This window comes from Mytilus edulis, chromosome 5, assembly GCF_963676685.1.
Source record: "Mytilus edulis chromosome 5, xbMytEdul2.2, whole genome shotgun sequence".
NCBI lineage: Eukaryota > Metazoa > Mollusca > Bivalvia > Mytilida > Mytilidae > Mytilus > Mytilus edulis.
In genome coordinates, this window is record NC_092348.1 from 4983238 (window position 1) to 5009896 (window position 26659).

General features: G+C 31.5%; 1 protein-coding gene across 1 annotated transcript; it reads left to right on the forward strand.

Annotated features, from left to right (window-relative positions):
- The first annotated feature begins 487 nt into the window (after positions 1-487).
- On the forward strand, positions 488-25158 carry LOC139525352 (ran-binding protein 9-like). The gene is made up of 11 exons (XM_071320585.1): positions 488-730; positions 3363-3474; positions 15203-15423; positions 16090-16121; positions 17866-17967; positions 18496-18578; positions 19108-19220; positions 19976-20542; positions 21107-21258; positions 23143-23254; positions 23734-25158. The coding sequence occupies exons 1-11, from the start codon at positions 541-543 to the stop codon at positions 23862-23864; spliced, it is 1815 nt and encodes a 604-aa protein (XP_071176686.1). The 5' UTR covers positions 488-540; the 3' UTR covers positions 23865-25158.
- Positions 25159-26659: the final 1501 nt, after the last annotated feature.

A 26659-nucleotide genomic window follows, 5' to 3' on the forward strand; every position in this document is an offset into this window, starting at 1 on the left:
ACAACTGTTGTGCTGAGTTATTGAAAATCTTTGTTTTTTTAATACAGACAATGATTGATTGTAGTCGCAGTATAAATTCAGAAAACCTTTTTGTTTAACTTTAAATATTCACGTTCTTGAAGAGCATACGATACTTTTTTTTCTTTTTTCTTTTTAAAGCGTTGGTATTTCGGAAAAGTCTTAAAAAATGAAAGTTTGCGTTTTTTACATGAAACATCAAAATTTAAAACTGGTTATTTTTTTTTATTTTTTTTTGTGTATATATTTCGATTGTGCATATCAAAGTTGACTTTAAGTCAAAATTTGAAGGAATAATCAAAGTAAGTCGTATGCTCTTAATCGCTCATTCAACCATGACGATTGGCCTTTGATTTGCTTTCTATATGAGGATGTTAAACTGTCGAATAATATCATAAGATCATCGTATGTTTTAGAAGTTTTGATTGGACAAATAAAAATAGAAACCCAATTATGTATTAGATAACATACCTTAATTTAACCCAAATACACATCCGGGTAACTTAATAACTAGAAAAGAAGATGGCTGCGATTAGTGAATCGAGTTCCACTGAATCGCTGATTTCTAGTGTCCAGGACTCAGTTGATCGTATAAAATCTTTATATCCAGCAGTTAACGAAGAAGAGACACCACTGCCTAAATGTTGGAGCCAAAAAGACAAATTTACTTGCATCGGATTATCTCAAAATAACCTTCGGGTTCACTACAAAGGTATCGACTTTTTGTTGACTTTACGAAATCAACGTAAACAAACAAAAGAAAACGCAATTTATGAAAGTGTAAAATCACAACTTAGTGAAAAAAGAACGGAAACATATTCAAAATACATTTTTTGTACTATCGAAGAAGTTATTAGCTATGTTTTAATTTTGTGAACCAAAGAAGGCAAATGAACAAAGAGAATCTAAAAGTTGTCAACATGATCAGCTGATCATCTGTAGAGTGTTCAGTGACGCATTTAAATTCATCAATCTGATCAAAACAATAGATTTACCTGTCTGTTAATCAAGTGATTAACTCATTTTCATACAGTTAACTTGTTTGCCAGTTCATTTTTGTATTTAAAAAAGTAGAAATTTGTAAACAATAAGACTGATCTGCTTTCACTTCAATGGCCCCAGACTTGATATGATAATTTATTTAAATAATTAATTTTCACCTCATGTACTGTACATTTAGCTTCTTTTCTCTTTAATACAATCCTAAAGGTTCCACTTGTCAAACTGTAGGACAATTCCTAATCATCTAAACTTTACCTGTATTTTTCAACCTATAATGAATAAAATCCTAAACTATAGGAACATATGTTCATTTAAACATATGTAGCATATACACACTGTGTAAATTGTAAATAAACTTGAAATTGTTATGTTGTGGCCAAATCGGTTCTTGGGGTGAACAATAAATTTTCAAAAAATTCTGGAGGCCTGCGAGACGACTTAATTTGTTTAAAATTGGTATTGATGAATACTGTTATATCTTATGCAGGGCATTAGCTCATGTTGAATGAAGTTGTCTGTGCCATATAGTTTTACCCTTGTCTGTAATTCCGTCATTCTGCAACAAACCATTATACACATTTTTTTCTAAACACCTTCAGATATTGGGCTGATTTTTGGTATGCGAGTTAACCATAATGAGTTACAGATCAAGTTTAAGTTTCCTTCCGCTCCACTAATTTTTGCCGAAATTAAGGGCTTTGGACTTAGATAAATTGTTGAAAATCACAGTTATCATGGTTATACAGACTTTTTTTCTAAACTCTTTCAGATATTGGGCTGATTTTTGTATGTGAGTTAACCATGATGAGTTACAGATCAAGTTAAAATTTTTGTTCCACTCCCGTAATTTTTGCTGAAATTAAGGGCTTTGGACTTTGATAAATTGTTGAAAATCAGTTATACGGACTTTTTAAACTTTCAGATATTGGGATGTTTTTTGGAATGTGAGTTTTTCAACTTCAAAGACGGGGCCAATCGGCTTTGACACATCTAGTTAGAAAATGTATTGATTTTAGAGTTTCAGTTAATTTCATGTATCTAGGTGAACGAATATTGAAGGTACAAAACAGGAAATTGGACAAATATGACATTAAAACATATGTATGTGATAAATCAACATGAGCTTACATGTATTGATGTAACACAGAGATGCAAACAGTTTTTTTTTCCTGTCAGACAATGGGGCCTACAGGGTACCAAGTTTTGCCAGACCCATATTTTCACTCAAAAATCAAATGAAATTATGCTATTGAACAAACATTAATTTTGATTTTGTTGATATTATTATTATTTTAAAATAACCTGTGATTCATAACAATTGTAGTTTATTGAATAATACATTACATAATATTGATCTGATTAAAAGTTAATGATCTCCCCTCTTGCCATTTTGGGTTGAATGACCTTTCAGGTCGTTTCTCCTTTTCGTACAAAGACCGCTTTACAGCTTTATCAACTTGAATAGGTGACTGGTTTGGTCTTTTACCGGGTTTCGACCCACTTACAAATTTTATCGGCCATGACATATTTCCTGAACTTATCAACTATGCTTAATAGACCTCCTTCCTAGAGAGCGAATTTCTAAAACAAAAAACATGACGGAAATACAGAGAATTGTTCGGGGCGAGATGGACAAGGTACGAAAGACTATTACTGGGCGGAAATACTGGTTCCCGGAGTTAGAAAATGCGGGGGAACAGGACATTTACTTTTATTAAAGATGATCGCAATTTTATAAACAAAATACTCTGCCGGGGCCGACGGGGATTTCAGTTTTGGCGGACCCAAGCGGACTTAAATATTGCCGGCCATCAGGTCCTGCACAGCTATGAGTTTTGCCGGACCTGCATAAATTCTGCCCCTTAGGTCCGACGGGTCCGACGATTAGTTGCATCTCTGGTAACAGTATTTTATTCATTGGTAATCATACCACACTTCAGTAGAAAAATCATTTAGTTTCACTGGTGAGTTGTAACACAAATCCATGAAATTTAATAATAATAACGTGTTTTTTCCTGTAAATAAATTTTGTGCATGTGCAACTTCTTTAAAAAAAATTTGCTTGTTCTTCAAATTTACTGTAGTGGCAAATAAAAATGTAAAAATAGGGGTTTAAGGGACCCCTTAAAAGCTAGACATTAAAGTGCAATTTTTATAGAAATTTTATTGTTTTTTTTTATAAAATCATTTGTAAGCATATGCCTACAATGCTATATAGGGTGCTACAATGCATGCTACTGAACTTATGACCATATTTTGTACATTTAAAAAAAAATGGTGTGCACAACTCACCATATACATGTATATGTTTATTTTCTTCATTTTGATTTTGATTTTTTAAGGGATAGGAAAAGCTGCCAAAGATGCTGCCAGTGTGAGAGCTACACATGCAATACCTGCATCATGTGGGATATATTATTATGAAATCAAGATCATCAGTAAAGGCAGGGATGGGTAAGTTATGATTATTTAAATATGATCTATAATCAAAAGAGGAATTAAATTTGGTTTGTCAAGGACACATTATTTCTGTAGCAGTCAAAATTAGTTTATTTGTGATGTGTAATTTATTCCAGAAACAAATATATGTTGTACATTTATAGTCCCATTTTAAAATGGTTTGGTGGGGTTCATGTTGTTATGCCCCTATTTGAGACATTTTATTCATGCATATTTGTTGATTTAATGGAATTTGACATGACTGTCGTACAAGTGAGAGGTTTAGCGCTATAAAACTAGGTTCAATCCACCATTTTCTACATTTGATGTCTGTACTAAGTCAGGAATATGACAGTTGTTGTCCATTCATTTCATGTGTTTTGTCATTTGATTTTGCAATGTGATTAGAGACTTTCTGATTGAATTTCCTCGAAGTTCAGTATTTTTGTGATTTTACTTTTTGATTTGTAGATACACAATGCACCATACAGGATTAAATATTTCTCAATAAAGTAAATTCAGGAGAGTCCTTTTGTGAGATACCACATCTTTGCAGTGATAAATGCTCATTTTCACACATTGCCATATCTTCTGAAGTTTCCAACTGTCTTGTTTGTAAAATGTATGACTTATGTTCTTGATCTAAATTTCATGGTTCAATATCTGCTAAAAAAAAAGGATCAGTTAAGAATTGTAACAACAAAAAATCAGTTACAAGCATTTTTGATAAAATGTAGGTCAAATTTGATTAGTAAAATGAATCAGTGGAAGCTGATTAACAACTACATCAATCTGTGGTTCTGACTCTGATCTCTTTTCATTGGTCATTGAATAACACTGATCAACCTTATGTTAATATGATTAGGTCTTTGTCAGAGAGTATAAAAATGAATTATTAGATGATGTAGTTGTATGTACACGATGATGTACAGTAAAGGTGACTGTAAATTACCCTTCATCCTAAATCCCTTATCAAAATGTCTTTCTGAAATCTACTACAAAGGACCAGACTCATTCTGAAACCCTACAGACATCTTATTTTAAAAATTGCATACTTCATGTATCATGTCCATGTGTATAAACACTTCTTTCTGAAGCCCCTGTATCATATATTATTGTCATCATCATGTCTTAGCTAAATATTATAACTTCTCCCTGTGGTATTATTAAAATGAGATAATGCTATTGATGTCAGCCTATGGGAATAGTTTAAAATTCAAGATATATGAATCATCATTTAAAGCTGTTTTTCAAGTTTATTGCCTTTCATTGATAAATAGAAGCATGCCTTGTCTTAATTGTTGTATACATGTATAATAGTGCAGAATAGATGCAATTTAGTACGACAAGTGTTCTCCATTAGGGCCCTGTAATTGGCATTAAGGTAAAGTGGTGCTTTATATTATTTGAATGTAATGCTACAATGATTTCCTTATACATGTTATAGATTGTGTGAGGAATATAAAATGCCATAATTTCAGTGAATTTAGGAAAATGGTATTTAAAGGTTCCTTGTTTACAGAATGCCATTTATAAGAAATTTATAGGGAGAACACCGAACTATAGCCCCTCTCTATAATGAGTGTATGTATAAAAAAAACCCATCTTTTTACTACTTGTTTACCATCACACATTAAGGTGAATGATGCAGTGATGTTTGTAGATAACTTTATTGAAAAGAATGACAAATTATTGATTAATGTATATTATGACTAACAGGGGATTTTCATAAATGAATTGTTGTAACACATCTAGTTTACAAAATCATTAAAGGAAAATATTTGTGATACCTAGAAAAAGACTTTTTATACGACCGCAAAATTTAAAAAAATTTTCGTCGTATATTGCTATCACGTTGGCGTCGTCGTCTGCGTCGTCGTCGTCGTCGTCCGAATACTTTTAGTTTTCGCACTCTAACTTTAGTAAAAGTGAATGGAAATCTATGAAATTTTAACACAAGGTTTATGACCACAATAGGAAGGTTGGTATTGATTTTGGGAGTTTTGGTCCCAACATTTTAGGAATTAGGGGCCAAAAAGGGCCCAAATAAGCATTATCTTGGTTTTCGCACTATAACTTTAGTTTAAGTAATAGAAATCTATGAAATTTTGACACAAGGTTTATGACCACAAAAGAACGGTTGGGATTGATTTTGGGAGTTTTGGTTTCAACAGTTTAGGAATTAGGGGCCAAAAAAGGGCCCAAATAAGCATTATTCTTGGTTTTCGCACAATAACTTTAGTTTAAGTAAATAGAAATCTATGAAATTTAAACACAAGGTTTATGACCATAAAAGGAAGGTTGGTATTGATTTTGGGAGTTTTGGTCCCAACAGAATAAGGGGCCCAAAGGGTCCAAAATTAAACTTTGTTTGATTTCATCAAAATTGAATAATTGGGGTTCTTTGATATGCCGAATCTAACTGTCATGACTGTGTATGTAGATTCTTAACTTTTGGTCCCGTTTTCAAATTGGTCTACATTAAGGTCCAAAGGGTCCAAAATTAAACTTAGTTTGATTTTGACAAAAAATGAATCAGTTAGGTTCTTTGATATGCTGAATCTAAAAATGTACTTAGATTCTTGATTATTGGCCCAGTTTTCAAGTTGGTCCAAATCGGGGTCCAAAATTAAACTTTGTTTGATTTCATCAAAAATTGAATAAATGGGGTTCTTTGATATACCAAATCTAACTGTATGTAGATTCTTCATTTTTGGTCCTGTTTTCAAATTGGTCTACACTAAAGTCCAAAGGGTCCAAAATTAAACTTAGTCTGATTTTAACAAAAATTGAAATCTTGGGGTTCTTTGATATGCTGAATCCAAAATGTACTTAGATTTTTTATTATGGGCCCAGTTTTCAAGTTGGTCCAAATCAGGATCAAAAATTATTATATTAAGTATTGTGCAATAGCAAGTCTTTTCAATTGCACAGTATTGCGCAATGGCAAGAAATATCTAATTGCACAATATTGTGAAATAGCAAATTTTTTTTTAATTAGAGTTATCTTTCTTTGTCCAGAATAGTAAGCAAGAAATATCTAATTGCAAAATATTGTGCAATAGCAAGATTTTTTTTAATTGGAGTTATCTTTCTTTGTCCAGAATCAACTTAAAATCTTTGTTATATACAATATACAATGTATATTCACTTTTTACTACCAACTGATAAATTAAAATAATCTTTACCATTCAGTGATAACAAGCAGTTTTTTTACATCTTAATATTTTATGATGTATTTAAATGAGTAGTTATTGTTGCAAACTCCATTAGAAATTTTAATTGAGATTATTATATTGATATGTGACAGAACATTATCTGTTCATGTGTGACAGTTGTGAAAGTCAGTGAGTAAATCTGTGAGAGTGTTAGCAATCAGTATGTGATAAACATGATGCATGTCAGAAAGTTTTGGATGCTGATATGTAAAAGGTTAAAATATAGAACTTTTGCTATTGGTATTGGAGACACCTTTGGATAATTATCATACATGATCTAAAACTTTGGTTAGTTTCTCTAACTTGTGCATGATCTAGAACTTCAGCCAACCATATCTATATATGTGATCTAGAACTTTAGCTAACCATACATTGTATATATGTGACTGAGATTTTGAGCTTAACCATATGGGATCTAAAATTTCAGCCCAGCATATCTATAAATCGGATCTATAACTTTAGACAACCATACATTGTATACGTAATTTAGAACATAAGCTAACCATATGTGATCTAGAACTTCAGCCCACCATATCTATAAATGTGATCTAGAACTTTAGCCAAATATGTATGAGCTTAGCATATGTGATTTAGAACTTTTACTTACAGTTGAACATATAAATTTTATCAAAACATTTGTCAACTAGAACCTATACTTACAATACAAGATCTAAAATTCTATCAAACCATATCATGTGATCTCGAACTTTTATCACCATAATAAAACATGTGTGTGATCTAGTCTTTAGAGCTTTAGCTAATCACATGTAATAACATATTAGTTCAAATGTACCTATATCTATGTGATTGGGTTTTAAAAGATTGAATTGTTAAATTGTGAAACAAAACTAGTGGGGCAGCCGCAAAATGATAATTTAGACTATGATACATGATTTAGGTGATTAATAAAATAAATCTTATTGGGAAATGGCATATTTATAGGACTCTTTCTGAAGAATCCTAGAAAAATAGCATGTACTTGTAGCTGTATAATGTTGAAATGTGAACAATTGCCTATACACAAGTCTTTTCAAGGGTTCCCCCCCCCCCCCCCCCCCCCCCACACTATTAGTGTGGACAATGTAAAATCATTCAATAGACTTCCAATAATAAGTTTGTATTATTTTGATCTGTTTTCAATAAATCAAATTGGATCATTTAAGGGCTATGTCTAAGTATGACTGTGATGACAGATAAGGCAGGTGTAAATATATTTTATCTTAAAATGATATTGTATGCAAATTTATGCAAAACTTAAAATACTTTTAATTAGCATATTATATAACAGTCAAACTTAAATTATCCTGTTAACAAGTGAGCAATAAAGGCCTGTTTCACGCCTCATTGACCCAGATATTGTAGATACATTTATAATACTAATGTCACAAAAGGTAAACATGTACAGCGCTACATGTACCTGTACATGTGTAATACAAGTTACATATCCTACATATGCATAATCATACATGTGTAATACAAGTTACATATCCTACATATGTATAATCATATGACCTTTAAAATTCTCAAGGCCACTAATGTCCAGCGGTCAATAATGTTCTACCTATTATGATCTACAGGTTAAATACACTATTTATAGTAACTGATGAATAAACCAGAGTCATGACAATTTCATAATATTTAGATATTGATTGTGGTTAAAATACTTTTTCACCTAAGGAAAAATAACCTCTGTTTATCAAAAGTGTATTCTATTTGAAATTTTATTGTTTATTTTTCTGAAAGATTTGTTTGCATTTGAAAGCTCAGACTAGACATCCTTATAGTTTCACTAAGTGGAGAAGTTTCCTTTTATTTACTGAAAGTAAAAAATAACACTTCCTTAAATATGGTTTCTTTATTTGATAATACTGTTACATTAGTTAGTTATGTGCACTGATAAAAGAAATGTTAGATACATTTGTACATGCACATTATATGTACTTCCTAAGTAAACCTATTATTCATTAAAAAAAATTCTGTTCAAATGTCTTGCAATTTATTTGAACACAACATTCAAGAAATTCAGATTTTAATATTTGCAGTTTATGTGGTTGTGATAAGATGTTCACCAAAGGGTCAATAGTTTATCTTGGACATACTAGTTGTCCACTAATCTGAACAAAGAAATAGACTATAGGTTCATTAATGAAAAAAATATTTCATAATAAAAGTACATATAACGGATAATTATTAAAAATGTATATAACTGTACAATAGACCACATCTTAGGAATTTGTAAGGTGGTACTTCAAAATGATGTTTTAGGCTTTAGTTTGTTAGTTTGTGATAAGGTCAGTCACTCAGTGTAAAGGGAACCACTAATAGTTAGTAAATGTTAATTGTATGCATGTAGTTGTATTAGACAGGGCCCATCTCCTTAGTACAAAGAATATTTGGCTCTTTACTCTATGTCATGGTTCATTGACTCCATTGACTTTTATTTTGAGTTTTGCATAGTTGTTAAGTGTTACTATTTTTTGCATTATACATGGACCATTAAAACACATACATGCAAGAAGTATCACTGGGTATAGCAAATCATATTTGTAAATATTATTAATTCGTATATTTTAACAAATTTGATTCGTTTAGGGATAGTCACATGTTAAACTATATTTTCGAAGGTAGAGAGAAAACGGCGGATAGCAAAAAGCATATTGACCGGCAAAAAGCATATTGCACAGTTATTTGTAGAATATCTAAAAACCGATATATTTTGTGACGTCATGTAATGAATTTCAGGATATTGTTTAACGTTTTGAAACAAATGATATCTGTGATCGATTATTTGACGAAATAAAATCTTCAAATACATAAGTTGTCCAAATACAAAGTAAATGAAATAACAACTAATATGTTGTTATTGTCAAGGGGACAATGTAATATCTATAAAGTCCCAACAAACCTAAATGAAGATTTTGATACAAACTAACATGGTCGGAAATTATAATATATCAAATATAGCCTTTGTATGAGGTCAATACAGGATATATCGGTCAATATACTTCTTTCGGGTCAATATATCCTTGTATCGACCTCATACAAAGGCTATATTTGTATAATATACCTTCCATTGTTTAGGGAATAGTTATGACTAGCTACAAAGTTGTAAAAATATGTTGTTTGATCAACCACCAATAAAAACTCCCAATAAGTCATTAAATAGTACCTTAACCACAGCATTCTTCAATGATAAAACTCTATTGATTAATAATATTATTGCACTAGATTATGAATAGGTGAAATTTATTGGAAAGTAAATATAACAATAGCATCTAAAATATATATTTACATGTAGGTCATGTTTATGTGTTTTATAGCTATATACAATGTAGGTCATGTTAATGTGTTTTATAGCTATATAGGTCATCTGAGATCTGTTTGACAAGATACATGTACAATCTATTTATGTCTTTTATGGGATGAGATAAGATATTACCTACTTAAAGTATATGTTTCCATTGAAGCCAGACATAGCTATGGTTACAAGGTAATCATGGGCAAAACAACTTATAATTGTCACATTTCTTCAAGGCTATAAAAAACAATATTTTCCCAAAACAGACACTTGGTATGAGTGCACTTGTCTTCTTAAAACTTTCAAATGATAATCTGTCCAGCTATGTACATATGACTGATCTATCTGCCACCATTATAAAGTCCATCTAGCTATTTAACTTTTAGAATCATCTTTAAATTCGATGAATGTTGATCTTTGATCTTTTGATCAGAAAACAAAATGAAGTACAGTCAATTCTATTAACTAGATTAAGTATCACTTCTTATGAGTTAATTTAAAGAATATAAAAAGAAGATGTGGTATGATTGCTTTTGAGACAACTATGCAGAGGAAACCAAATACCACAGAAAGTAATGGCTATAGGTCACCTTACGGCCTTTAACAAAGAGCAAAGCCCATAGCACATAAAGAAGCACTTTCTTTTAATTTCTTAATGACAAGTTTATAGAGATGGAGAATCATATTTAGATACTAATTTTGGCTAATCACTATACTATCTCCAGGAAATCATTGACATAGTTTTGTGTCACACTGACAGGTAGACTCAAATTACTTACTTTCTAAGTTTTCTATGTAACACCAAACCAAACCATCCAATTGGTATATCATGAACATCTGTCAATATATATATGCACTATTGAAATTTAGTGATAGGTGCACTGTAAAACCTGGGCTGTATGAATATTTAACAACTTATTGATGAATATACAGGACACATTTATCATAGCTTTAGATGACAGACATAATTCAGTTAAAAATATGTTTACAAGTTTTTAAAAGTGTTTATTTAATTGATTTGAGTTTCTCCTCAGTAATCACATGTCATAAAAGGAAGGTTAAATAAGATGTATTACTACTTGATATGTTAATCTAAATGTTGGGTACAATCGAAGTCAACATTGGTTTGCCAATACAATGCAGAAAGGGCAAATACCAACAGATTTTGAACTTTACATTGGTCAGAAAGTTCTAGAGGGACATGAAAATAAGACTAAATTAGATTGTACAATATTTTGAGTTATCTTCATTTTGAATGATGTAAAATACTTCCATAACCATGCATGTTTTATATGAAATATGAAATATTTTATTAAAGAAAGCTCAATTATAAATATAATCAATAATAGCATAGTTCTGGGACTATCATATATGCTATTTATACTATTTTCTTGATTATTCGAAGCACATGGTACATTTTGTATTTTGAATAAAGATACAAAAAAATCTGGTTAGCTTTATTGTAGTCAGAATAATGTTTAGGGGTTTTTGAAGGTGATATGTCTTCATGCAAACTTTTACCTGTGCTATAGAACATTGTAAATGTGGCTCAGTATGTCAGTCTGATACAAAGTAGGGTTGATAATAACATCACAATAACATGTTACCATCCAGATATACATGTAATATTTACTACATGACATTTAACACCAATCTATCACCATTATCTTCCATGTGGTTAATTCTAGTAATGCTTCATCAGAACCTGTTCTAAATAAGGTCAGGTGTAAACCAAAATTTATTTGAACACATAACGATTGCCTAAATTACTATAAAGAGAAAGTTCCAATTGGACTCACATGTTCAAATAAAAAACAGTCCACACAGATAAAATATGAGTACTATGACTTGTTTCCGTAACTGTACATAGTTACAGATGTTTTTGTCAGAAAAGAAAGAACACCAACATTTTGCTGTATCAACAATACCTTCTAGAGATCATTGTAAAGGCAGGGTTAACTTTTTACTTTACGAAGATGTCCTTGTATTTCAAGTGGGAAAGTAGGACAACCATTAATTAAAGTAGAACTTCTCATATTATTTGTGTTCTGTCAAGGAAATGGCCAAGACATTTAAAAGTTTATTTGTAAAGGTGAATGTCTTGTTTCTATTTATAGTAACTGATGTAATTTTTAATAATCTGTACATGGATACTGATGTTTATATAAGAAGAAAGTACACCAACATATATCAATAATACTTTCTATAGGTCATGGGAGAGACAGGGACAACTCTTACCTTGTATTTCAGTTTGAAAGTAGGACAAACTGTAATCAAAGTTATTAAGGGAAAGGCTAAGATATTTAAAAGTTACTGTTTTTAAAGCAATTCATTCAAACTCATTAATTGCAAAGTTGTTAAAAATTTATTCAAAAAGGAGCTCTCTATTTGAGATAAAGTGGAAAATTACAATTTGTCTTTGTACATGTGTTAATGTAAAAATTTGAGAAGCTACAAAGTTATTTTTGACCTAATTTGAGAGTATAGCCAAGCTGACACAGGAAGGACAGTCAACCAATTTATACATAAATAGAATTAATGATATATTTGTATACTAGTTGACAAATGGTAACTTACATAAGTTGAGAAGGAAGATAATATGGAGAATATCAGTCAGTCATACTTTATGACCTGTTATGGAATAATTTATACATGTATCTTATACTTCATTTAAAATGTCTTGTTTTATATTGATTTGTTAGTTTTGTCAGGAAATGTCATCAGAAATTATAAATACCGATTTAATGAATTGCAGTGACTTAATATTACATGTGTTGATACTGATCAGCTTTATTCATGAGATGCACAACCTGCTTCCTCACATTGAAATATAAAAATACATGTATTACTATACATGCTATAATTACATGTGAAAGAATAGAATTTAGAATTTATGTTTGAAACAGAATATCAGCAGTAAGTTGGCCAGAGAATTGCATGGTTTCAATACAAATATATAAAGAACAGGCAGTGCATACTTATATTAATATATATTAGTAACAAAAAAAGGTGAATATTAAGAGAAATTAGTGTCAGTGCCAATGATATACCTACTGATCAACAAGATAAAAATAACATACAGAGGTCAGGATATGATTTTCAGTTATAAATAGAAGTCAATCTCCTCAGTTTGATTACTGTTGCTGTGAGAATATGGCTTTCATTACCCTGCAGTTGTTAAAAAATGTCAATACCAATTAACTTTTTATACCACCACAAAAACAAAAAAAAATTGAAATTTTTTTGGTCGTATATTGGTATGATGTTGGCGTCGTCATCATCAGAAGACACTAGATAACTTAAGTATAACTAAATAGAAATCTATGAAATTTTGACACAAGGTTTATGACCACAAAAGGAAGGTTGGGATTGATTTTGGGAGTTTTGGTCCCAACAGTTTAGGAATTAGGGGCCAAAAGGGGCCAAAATTAAACTTTGTTTGATTTCATCAAAAAATGAATTATTGGGGTTCTTTGATATGCCAAATCTAACCGTGTGTTTAGATTCTTAATTTTTGGTCCTGTTTTCAAATTGGTCTACATTAAGGTCCAAAGGGTTCAAAATTAAACTTAGTTTAATTTTAACAAAACTTTAATTCTTGGGGTTCTTTGATATGCTGAATCTACTTTTAACATGTACTTAGATTTTTGATTATGGGCCCAGTATTCAAGTTGGTCCAAATCTGGGTCCAAAATTAAACTTTGTTTGATTTCAACAAAAATTGAATATATGGGTTTTTTCAACATGCTGAATCTAACCATGTATTTAGATTTTTGATATTTGGGCCCGGTTATCAGATTGGTCCACATTGAGGTCTAAATAGAATAAAATTGATCATTATTTGATTTCATCAAAAATTGAATTCTTGGGGTTCTATGATATGCTGAATCTAACTATGTATTTAGATTTTGGATATTGGACCATAAAAGGTAAATGTCCAATTCAAAATTTTTAAGTTTAAGTTCTTAGACCACATTCATTCTGTGTCAGAAACCTATGTTTTGTCAACTATTTAATCACGTTTCAAATTCAGAGCGGTATCAAGCTTAAATGTTGTGTCCATACTTGCCCCAACTGTTCAGGGTTCAACCTCTGCGGTAGTATAAAGCTGTGCCCTGCAAAGCATCTTGTTAAAAGATGTGTAGCATACTGCATGGTTAAGCTTGGTCTTGTCTCCTGTGCACCACCCACTTATCAATTTTCCTTGACTTTTTAATAGAAATCGTAAAAATAGATTGGCTATACAATATGTATCTGTATATTAGACATTAATTTATGCAACAAATCTTTTCCTCGTCTTCTGATGCAATGATGAGGGTAGTTGATTTCAAATTCATAATCATGGAAAGGATTACATTGAAGAAGCATTCCATCTATACCCTTCAATTCATATTTGATGGTTATTAAATATAAATTTCACTTTAAATTTAGTTAGATCACAGTACAACATGTGAAGCATAAGGTGAACAGAAACTAATAATGTGATGAATAATGAAAATAAATATAAACCAAATTAATTAATGGAATAACTAGTTTTTATGACCCACGTACGATAGTAGAGAGGCATTATGTTTTCTGGTCTGTGCGTTTGTTCGTTCGTTTGTTGGTTCGTTTCGTCCGTCTGTCCCGCTTCAGGTTAAAGATTTGGTCGAGGTAGTTTTTGATGAAGTTGAAGTCCAATAAACTTGAAACTTAGTACACATGTTCCCTTATGATATGTTTTTTTCTAAATTTAATGTCAAATAATAGTTTTTACCACAATTTCACAGTCCACTGATCATAGAAAATGATAGTGTGAGTGGGGCATCCGTGTACTTTGGACACATTATTGTTGGAAGTCTTTTCATCCCAAATAGATAGATGGAAAAATATAAAACAACAAAAATCAGAAGCTTTTTTTTTAATTCTTTAATATCAAACTTTTGGCTTACATGTATGAATATGCTTTCCTTCAAACTAGAGCTTAGGTCACGTTACATGTCTAATGTTATTTGACTATTGATTAAATATATAGAATGGGACTACTTACTACTTTCATGTTTTATACCTTAAAAGAGAATATTTCCAAAATGACAACTGATTAAGCACAAGGAAATTTTATTCTTATTTTAATTTTGTAGGGTAGTTAATTTGAGCGTAGCAGAGTTGTGCAGATTAGAATTGTGAAGATTCTTTAGACGGATTATTTGGGTGCCATAATTGATGAATTTCTATTGTTTATTTGTAGGTACATGGGCATTGGATTATCAGCTCAGGGTGTTAATATGAACAGACTTCCAGGATGGGATAAAAATTCATTTGGTTACCATGGTGATGATGGTCATTCCTTCTGCTCGTCAGGTTCTGGTCAGCCGTATGGTCCAACATTTACTACAGGAGATGTGATTGGTTGTTGTGTAAACATGATTGATCACACATGTTTCTACACTAAAAATGGAATTAATTTAGGTACAGTAATATAGGTTTGGAACCTATTTGGAAACATTTTTAACATTGAAATGTCATGATCAAAATTTAAAATTAAATTAACCATATCAAAAATTGAAAAATCATCTGGCATTATAATCATTGAGTTTACATAATTTGAAACTTCGTCAGATTTATTGGGTACCAGAATTTATTGATACATGTATGGTTAAATGATGGTTATACATTTGATATCATGATCAACATAATGAGTTTAAATATCATTTGCATAAAGCAACATTAATAGATTTTATTGACTGTAAAACAGTGATGGACAAATAAAACATGTTCTCTTTCATCTGGGACAAGAATATTCAATAACAGGCAACAAAATCCAGATATCATCTTTAATGGTTGTTTTCTTTTCCCTTGTTGGCATTAAGTGAACTGTCCAGTGAGTCACTTACCATTTTAAAGTTATGCCCCTTTATAACTTGGAAACAAAATGTTTTCTGCACTCTTACTTCTAACTTTTTAAAAAGGGCCATTGATGTCCTCAGCCATATTCAGATATATTGACCAATGATTGCTGCAATTTCCTAAAAGTATATCATTTAAACAGGTTGGTATTCAAATAATATTGGATGTATGTTTTGATGGTGAATACCAGTACAGAATGTATATTCATTGCTTTATTTCTCTTTACAGGAGTAGCATTTACAGATCTACCTATCAATACAGTAAGTCTTAGGAATAGTTAATTAAATGCTGTATTGGAACTATTCAACAAAGAGCAAAACTCAAACAGTATAGCATATTATAAAAGGCCCAGACAACAAAATAGTAAACCATTCTAACTAGAAAAACTAACAGGCTCAGGGATGTCCATGGATGAAAATTGAACCATGGAGGAACTTTCACCATTACAAACCTTGTCTACGCTGTACAGTGTAGCGCGATCGCAAGTATTTTATCACTCCATACAAGGAATGGTGAACATGCTAATTCATTGCTTATTTAAATTATATTTATTTGAATTTTCATTATAGAATTAGAAGTATCAATATTTTCATTTATTGCCGTTTTTAACCATTCAAATGCCAAGTCTTCATGGTCCCCCCTTAGTCGAGAATGACCAAAAGCTGTCATGAAGGTCCCCATGCAGATTTCTTTTATTTTTGGTAATTGTTATGGGGGTTAAAAATCATCTGATGTGGAGCTTATTTTTTGTGGACACTGTCAAATTCAGAGCCCATTACCGGTATGGCTGATGTGCAGCAACAACAAAACAATTCGTACGGGTTATGTAAAAGGTTAAAGAGATTTGTAAAGCAAACGTTGACAAATGAAAAGGTTTTTAATGACTGTATCTGAAAAAATTGATGCTGTGCAACATGCATCTTTCGAGTCTGAATAGAAACCGGAAACGCGGATGTATCAATTTGATTGTAATATACGAAATGAATTCGGAATTTAGATACGATATTTCTTTACAGGAAATATTTAAGTTTTTACTTTTAAACTTTTAAAGTAATTCTAAATTATCGTTACAGCAGTACTCGAGTTATTTGCGATGAAATAATATTTACTGTTTTGCGTCTTATTTTGTACTTCTTAAAAAAGGGGGATGCTGATTGCGTAAGTCAAAATAAAGCACGTGTTCGACTTGTTAAACTGTTTTCTTTGTAACTTGATTAATTTATTAATTAATTTATTTAATCTAAATGATCATAATCATTTGCTGAAAGTTAGTTGATTACTTCGACAAATGGATCGTCTATCCTCAGATAGTATTCTCCTGTCTGGTTTGTTGATCTACCTGTACAAGCTCAGGTACAAGTAATTAGCGATCTTAATCCGGATATCCCTCAGGCGTTAGAACTGTATTGGATTATAACATAAAAAGCCTAAGGGTTATGCAATTACATGCATTTGATTATAATTGATAAAAAAATGGCGTCGGGCTACAAAAAACAATGAAGTTTTGAACGATGGCGGAAGACACTTTAACGATGGCACAAGGCAATTTAACGATGGCGCGAGTCATTTGACGATGGCGCAAGACATTTGAACGATGGCGGGGCTCCATCGTTAAACAGGCTATGGAGATCCCTGAGGCTGATTGAAGTACAAAAGAAAAATTATAACATACAGAAACGACAACAACCACTGAATTACCGGCTCCTGACTTTGGGACAGCCACATACAGAAACGACAACAACCACTGAATTACCGGCTCCTGACTGGGGACAGCCACATACATATGATAAAGTAACATGGTTAAATACTTTTGTGGGTGTTCAACCCTTCCCTAACCTGGGACAGGGGTGTAACAGCACAACATTGAAGTTAACTATGAAATCATATTAAATGGTTTGTGTTTATTTGCTTATATTGTATATATGCATAAGTTAATATCTTAATTGGAGATTGAAGTTAATGATAAAATGTTTAATTTGATTTGTAATTATTTACTTTTTCTAGCTGTCACTATACCCTACAGTAGGACTACAGACACCAGGAGAGGTTGTGGAGGCAAATTTTGGACAGTTACCATTTATATTTGACATTGAGGATTATATGAAGGTACACAAAAACTAATAGCTAGGCTAGATGAAGGTACACAGGCATTTTGATAACTAACTTTATAATGTAGCAGTTCACTGCAGTTGTCCCATAAAGAAAACTATCATAAATGTTAGAGTTAGGTAAACAAATAAATTGCTATTTACTTTAAGCAGCAGTTAGTACTAATAAGGTAGTGTGTGTTTGATGTAAAAATGTTGCGTTCTTATACAGATGCAGTAAACACAAATTTAAGTCTTTAATTTAACCAAGCTAACTTAAACATGATTCAATTTGGCATTCCTGATTGTGACACTTCAAAAGTTAGATTTTAAAAATAAAAATGTGTTACTTTTGCAATATATGCAACTGTTAACTTAGAAGTAAAAGGCAAGAAAATGAATATTTAAATCTGATCCTATTATCAGTAAATCACAAACATTTCTTCACAGAATAACATTGTTTTGGAACTTGTAGGTTCATAGTTGTCAACTACAAATTTTGTTGATTCTTTCAAGTTTTAATTTCATTGAATCCTTTTCTGTTTAGGAATGGCACATGAAGACAAAACTGACCATAGAAAGATTCCCTGTCAATGACAAAAAGGGGGAATGGCAGACAGCATTACAAAGGTAAGTGTGTCATCATTTTCTCTGTCCAAGAATACTAGAGGTTTATGTAGTAAATATTTTATAGACAAGGAAAAAATTGTAATCAGACATCTGTTTGATTTAATATGTGACTGACTTATCTAAGCTATGGAAAAGGTACTTTTAAAGCTTATAAGGACCTAATTAATTTGAAAAAAAGGATGTGGTATGATAGCCATTGAGAGAACTCTCCTCCAGCATCTATAGGTCATGATAGGAGGCTTTTAGGCCCTTTGAAAAGGATCAAAATCCATACTGCATAGTAAGCTATAAAGAGCACAGAAATTTCAAGTATAAAACAGTTCAGATTAGAAAACTATCTTAGGTACAAAACAAGATACAAATATGATATACAGCAATGAACTACAAGAATTGTATGTAATTTTGAATAAAATTGTTCACATGAATTAAGATTCTTGAAATCTCTGCAAAATCATTTATAATCTTCCTGTTAAACTAAACCACTGATTAACTCAAATGTTACATTAAATTCATCTCTCTTTTATTTTAGAATTGTTTCCACATATCTAGTGCATTATGGGTATTGTGCTACAGCTGAAGCATTTTCCAAATCTACAGGACAGTCGTTTGATGAAGATCTCGCCTCAGTTAAAAACAGACAAAGTGGGTCTTTCTTTATTTAGTAAACATGCCAGCTATAAAGTATATAGATATAAGAAATGAAAAGAACGCAAAAAAAGAAACATTAGTTTATTTCTATGTTTCCGTAACATAAAATCGTTGAAAGTATATACTTTTACATCAGAATATTGATTGAATTATATCAAATGGGTAATGTTAATCATGTTAATGCTCACATTTCTGGATTAGGAATGTAGTTATTTAGAGTCTACTAAAACGAGAAGTAACTTTCAGATTTTTAAGAAAATTGTTAAGTGGAAAGATATACTGGACAGCTACTTCTTTAAGATATACCTCTCGACATTAAACAACCATCCATCATTTTTATAAATATTTATGGTGCTTATTTGGAAATTTGTTAAAAGGATATCATGATATAGTCATATATTAGCAGTGCTTTATGCATGGTTGGGTTAATAAGAAATATTCCTTATGATACACAATCTCAACCCATAAAAAAATACACACAAAAACCCCAATTTATTTCAATTATATTATACAACAGAAGTGAAGAAACATATATAAAGTACTAGTAAATATAAAAATGGTAGTGAATGTCTGTTAAATATACCAATTGTTAAGTACCTTACAATTTATCTTTACTGTAATGATAAAAAGCTTAACAGTTAAAACAGGGCCAGTTTCAGAGCTTCTTTTTGTTTTTCTTGCTCTGTAGTTGTATAATTATTTAGAAGTAGTAATTGAATTTTTGCTCTATATTTATAAATAAATTGTAGGAATACAGAAATTAGTGCTAGCAGGAAGAATGGGTGAAGCTATAGAGACAGCACAAGAACTATATCCAGGATTATTAGAACACAATCTTAATTTATTATTTATGTTAAAATGTAGACAATTCATTGAAATGGTGAACGGTACTGACAGTGAAGTACGTGGCCCAGCCATAAGGAGCCCAAAATCACAAGGGAGTAACCGTTCAAGTCCGAATATGAGTCCGGTACATCACAGTTTGAATTCAGCTAGAAACACTCCAGTTGGATCTCGGGGCAGTAGTCCAAATAGACCCATTGGGGTCAAAGGTTACTGTTCAGGGTCAACAAGTCAAAGTTCACAAATAAATAATCAGAACAGTAATTGTGATCTCAAACCAATAAATGAGGAAGAAATGAACGCAGCAAACATAGCCATGAATGGCAAAGACAGACCGGTGATTGAAAGTGACGATGTAGATATGTGTGACAATAATGTAATAGATGACAGTAAACATGTGACTAATGGTACCTCCCAGTGTGTTAATGGATTTAGTAAAAATGGTGAAGTTTGTAATAATTCAGAGGAAATGGGTAGGTTTGCAGTATTATAATTTTAAAGGTGAGGGTATGATAAGGCTTCACTATTTAGCCTAATAAATTTAAAAATAAAAGTGCAATAAATCTTTCAAGACATTATTCTGTAAGGCATGAATATTTTTTATTTGGTCTTAAATATTTGCTTTTATAGGTTTTAACAACTTGAAATAAAAGTTCTATTTTGAGATTTCTTAAATAAAATTAAGATATGAAAAACATTTTTACAACCATCAAATCCTCAATTAATGCCTTCGGAGCTTAAAATACAATATATACATGATATATCTCTATTCAAAAGAAACTGACAGAAAACAAGGTCAGATCATACATTTAAAATCTGTCATATGTTGTTTGTGCTTGCCATACGTTTTCATAAAAATTGGTTATGTTATCCAATAAAAATGAACCTTACAAACAATAATGCGTTCGATGTTTTACCTTGTTCATTTAATAACTTCTACTATTGCATTTGAATAATGGTGATCAGAAAGAGTCCAAATCTTGTTCATAAGATATAACATCTATTTAGTAGTTGAAATTGATTTTTGTTTTTTCCAGATATTGATCACCACTCAGGGAAACGACATCTATGTGGTGGCAGTCAGGGAGCCATAGAAAAGATGTTGGTATTTGGTAGGGAACTTAAAGCCATGCACAACCAATTAAAGGCACAATATGGACATAATGATCCTAATGAAAAAATGTTACAAGTAAGATAATCATAGCTGATATAAGTGTAAAATCTAGAACAATATATACACACCTGTGACCTTATCACTGGCTATTAGAAAGGCAGATACCGTAGGATATGTGCTCCCAATTACACATAATAATAAATGTTTGAGTAAAATAAATTTTGGTAATTATTTCCCATTGTGTTTGCATTACAATGATTTATGTAATCATGCACAGCAGATTTAGATATGGTTATAGGGGGGGATAATGTTGCATCTTCAATCCTTCCATTTTAGCTCTGTGAGCTTTAGCGATATTTTTACGTCCATTGTTCGTAAGTTTTTCTGTAAAAATCTTCCCTAAAACTGTTATCTAAAAAAACAATGTAACCAGGTTTTAAAAATGTAAATTGAAAAATTGCAAAAATGATCAGTAACACAAAAGAGTACCTACAGTATGTGCATATAATAGTCCTAATTAACAATTGGTGATGTTTTCAGTCACAGGTTTAAGCTATCCAGTGATTAAGATAGGTGATTTACAATTTCCTGTATAGACCATGTTTACCTCAATGTACATAGCAGTTTATCTGACCGTTTAGCTTTACCTCAATTCAGTGGTTCATTGTGTTAAGTGTACATAGCAGGGTTTATCTGACCGTTTAGCTTTACCTCAATTCAGTGGTTCATTGATCAACATTAGTTTTTTGGGGTAATGCCTGTTTTGCAGATACTATAAGCCATAGATCATTTCTATTTGTTGTATGGAGTATATAGAAAGTGAATGTCGTTCAGGTAGGGTTCATCAGACCTTAACCTCATTGGTCAATGTTAAGCTTTCAGAGTTATGTCTGTTAATCAGATAATATAAGCAATAGGTCAATTATATTTTATGAATGGAATGATTCAAAGATGTTCAAATGTGTCTGGCATAGTTCTTTTTACCTTGACCACATTTTCATTCACAAGACTATATAAGGAAGGGTTCCTTATCCATTCATCATGTAAAACATGCAGACTTCTTATACGTTCAGGTATTTCACATCCAATTTTTTATGGAAATATTCTTTATAAAGCACAAAGGTGTCAGTATTCACCTCAAAAACTTACAAAACCTTTGAATAGACTTATTAAGAAGGGATATAGTTACGATACTGTTGTCAGGTCATTAAAGATTGCATATTTTGGCGTTAATATTGATTCACTTATATGGTCTTTGCATCGGAACTAAACACATTTATTCAAAAACCAGTTGTTGGCATGACACGGGTTATGTTTTTCTCATATATGTTATGATGGTATGATACTAAACCCCTAACGGGAAGGATTGTGCCTGATGTTCATATGATGAAATCATAATCTTTCAGTCAGTTTAATTGAAGTCTGGAGCTGGCATGTCAGTTAACTGCTAGTAGTCTGTTGTTATTTATGTTTTATTGTCATTTTGTTTATTTTCTTTGGTTACATCTTCTGACATCAGACTCAGACTTCTCTTGAACTGAATTTTAATGTGCGTATTGTTATGCGTTTACTTTTCTACATTGGCTAGAGGTATAGGGGGAGGGTTGAGATCTCACAAACATGTTAAACCCTGCTGTATTTTTGCGCCTGGCCCAAGTCAGGAGCCTCTGGCCTTTGTTAGTCTTGTATTATTTTAATTTTAGTTTCTTGTGTACAATTTGGAAATTAGTATGGTGTTCATTATCACTGAACTAGTATATATTTGTTTAGGGGCCAGTTGAAGGACGCCTCCGGGTGCGGGAATTTCTCGCTACATTGAAGACCTGTTGGTGACCTTCTGCTGTTGTTTTTTTCTATGGTCGGGTTGTTGTCTCTTTGGCACATTCCCCATTTCCATTCTCAATTTTATAAATCCAGAAAAGTATACACAGAAATTAATGGTGTTTTTTTTTATTTCAGGATGCATTTAGTTTAGTAGCTTATTCTGATCCTTGGAGTAGTCCTATGGGATACCAGTTGGATCCAGTGCAAAGAGAAAAAGTGTGTGCTTCACTCAATAGTTCTATATTAGGTAAGAATGATATAGTATTTGTTATGCCCAACAACAAATGGAAGTTTTTAACGACCTTGACTGGCTATACAGCCCTTGCACGGTCGGCAAATGTTATGCCCACACTCTATCAATGAGAACTATATTACAAACCATGTTGGTCTCTGTCTTTTGCACCTCACATATTTTGGTCACATTTTTTTTACAGGTAAACAAATTATTATGTCACATTGTTTGATTAACAAAGCAACAGTTCTTCACAGTGATTGAAATACCACTTTGAATTTTTAAAAATTACAAAAAAGATTCAATTTAGGAAAACAGCAAACCTCAGTGTGCCTGCCATTTAGTCAGATTCTTTAAATTTCATATTTTTCTACCTCCACCAACCATAGCAATCAAAACACTGTCATTTGTACAAGAAAATAAATATTGCCTTAGAAAGACCAAAAACAATTTTTTATCCTTAAAAAATCTTAAACTTTCTTAATATGTTTCAGAATCCTATGGTTTGCCAAAACAACCTCCATTAGAATTAGTGATTGCTCAATCAACAGAATGCATGAAACTGATGTCAAAAGCAGCAATCGGGTCATGTGCATTCGCCAGTGTGGCAGACTATCTACGTTGACCAACACAGTGCCTTTAACGAAAATTGTGATAAATCACGGCCAAAATCTCTACTACCTACAGTGGATCAGTTAAATCATCATGTTAACCCAGTTTGAAGTATTGTTTGACAGTTATGATATATGTAAATTAATGCTATATAAAATCGTAGAAAACAGTTGTAATGCTTGCTTGAGATACATTGTACAAAGAGAGCAATAGAATCATCTGATAAAAGAAACATGGTTCTTTATTACATGAACTGGTTCTTTATTACATGAACATGCGTATGTAGTATTGATTTTGTCCTGTATGAACCAACATCATTGAACAACCAAAGCTTCAAATATGCAGGCAGAACATTATTTATAAAGTTGTGATATAGAGTGAAAGTTTTATCATTCAGCCTCATGTTCACTTACTCATAAGTACTTTAGAAACATTGTCAGTCTTAGAAGATATCTGACTATAACAGATTTTAGCATTCCTGTTAGGACTTTTATCAAATTTAAACCACAAACCATATTTATAGTCTATTAACCAATGCATCTTGTTTTGTGCAAATTTACTCTGATTCATAATTTCATTCATTTGAAAATATCCTTTATGAATTTAACAACTATCAAATGTATCGTCATTTTAGAGACTATTTGATAGAAAATATTGATAAGGGAATAAAAAAAGCATTTACATGTTGAAATACATGTGTTGCATTCAGAATAACGAGAAAAAAACTATGAAATCTGCTTTGATAAAATTTTGTTCCTGTTTGATTAAAAAATAGCTGTGGTTTCTTATGCCATATTTTTGCAGTTGTTTTATTAATGCTGGTGAAAGGTATTGGAAAAGGCATGTTCTATAGGTTATTATTCAAAGTGCCAATTTAAAGTTGATATTTACACCATATCATGTGACAGTACTATGTGTATAGTCATGTGACTGTGTTATTAACGATAATTTATACAATGTGTAAAAGATTTTATGTAACCTGTTAAAATTATCACAAATGCTGCATAAAAGTCTTGTGAAAATCAAATAAGAATATGTGAAAATGTATAAACGTTACACACATTCTTCGATTTCACCATTGATTAAAAATGATTGGGTTATGTCCCTTGGTATTATAAATGCAAATAATATATGAAGAGAAAACAAGTTGTTGCCCATGTGGTCATCATGTTGTATATGTTGACTTTGTTGATGAAGTGAAATATTTTATATTATTATTTATGAAAAAATACAAATATTTGGACATTTTTAATAAATAATGTCTAAAGAATTGTGTGATATACAAAAAAATAAATAAATAGATGGATTATTGGAGTATTATTTTATTGCCAAAATTTTAGTGTAAGTGCTATTATAATATGTTGTCAACATAACAATTTTAAAATGAGACGTTAAATGATTACAAATGAGACAACTGTCCACCAGAGTTCAAATTAATTGGATGTAAGCAATTACAGGAATCTGCACAGCCTTCAATCATACTGTATAGTCCGCTATCAAAGGCCCCAAAAGGAAAATGTGAAACAATTAAAGAGAACACTAACAGAACAGGTTATTTATAACAAAACAATTTATGAAAAACAGAAATATGATAGATATGAAACAAACACAACCACAACTAAATCCTGACGTATGACAGGCTGGATTAGACATGTTTGGGAACACTCAACCCTTCCCTAAACTGGGACAGTGGTGGTACAGTACCACATAGGAGCAAATGTGAAAATCAGTTGAAATGGGCATAACTGAAAATATTGGTACAAGGTACAAAAAACAATAAATTAAAAACAAAAGACAAAAGCATAGAAATCAAAGTATTCACAGTTACTGAAAACAAGTTTTAAGCCAATAAGAACTAATAAATAAATCATGGTCTACAATTAGTACACAGCCCATGGATTTATTGAAGACATCATAAAAAACTATGAAAGACTTGATAGCAGGAAATATCAATCAACACTCAACACCAAAACCTGACTCGTTTAAGGTATAAGAAAACAAGAAGCAACACATTACTTAATTTGGTGGACAAGCACAAAAAATTGAAAGATTAAGTGTCTACATGTAAGCAAATTACCCAATTGACTTAATTAACCATTTGTTTCTTCTAAATTTCATGTGATTGGCAATTTAGTCTTTACTCAGTCTTATTATTGCTCTGTTTTAAACAGAATGTAATGTTAATTTCTAATCTGTTTAAAATGCTATGAAATATCTGTTATAAAGTCGGTTGATTTTTTGTGAAAATTTTGGCTTGAATTGCCACAATATCTCAATTTTTGTCAAGTCTGTGACTTCTGTCGTAGAACGCTTGACATGGGGATATTAATCTGGCAACAAAATTAACTTACTTATTTAAAAAAGCTTTATTGTTTGTAGATAGATGCCTTATATTATGTAGTTTCCGTCTGTCACATTTCCATTATCTTTGACCTCATTTTCACGGTTCTGTTTTTGTATTGTTAATTTTTTTATTAATACGAGTAATAGGATAACTTTATTTATTATGTGCCTTGTAAGGTCCTCATGCCTGTCGGAAAGTTTTTATCTGACCTTAAGTTAAGTTTTTGCGTTTTTTTTTGGTCAAATACTTATGAAATACGTCAACTAAATTTGGTGTATGGAAATATTTTATGATGTACATGTCAGTCTTGCAGATTTTATTTGACCTTGACCTCATTTTCAGGTCATTATTCACTATGTTCAGGTCTGTTTAATTATTAGCTATAGGTCACCTATACTTAGTGTATGAAATTATTGTAAGGTGTATGTCTGTCTGGCAGGTATCAACTGACCGTGACCTTATTT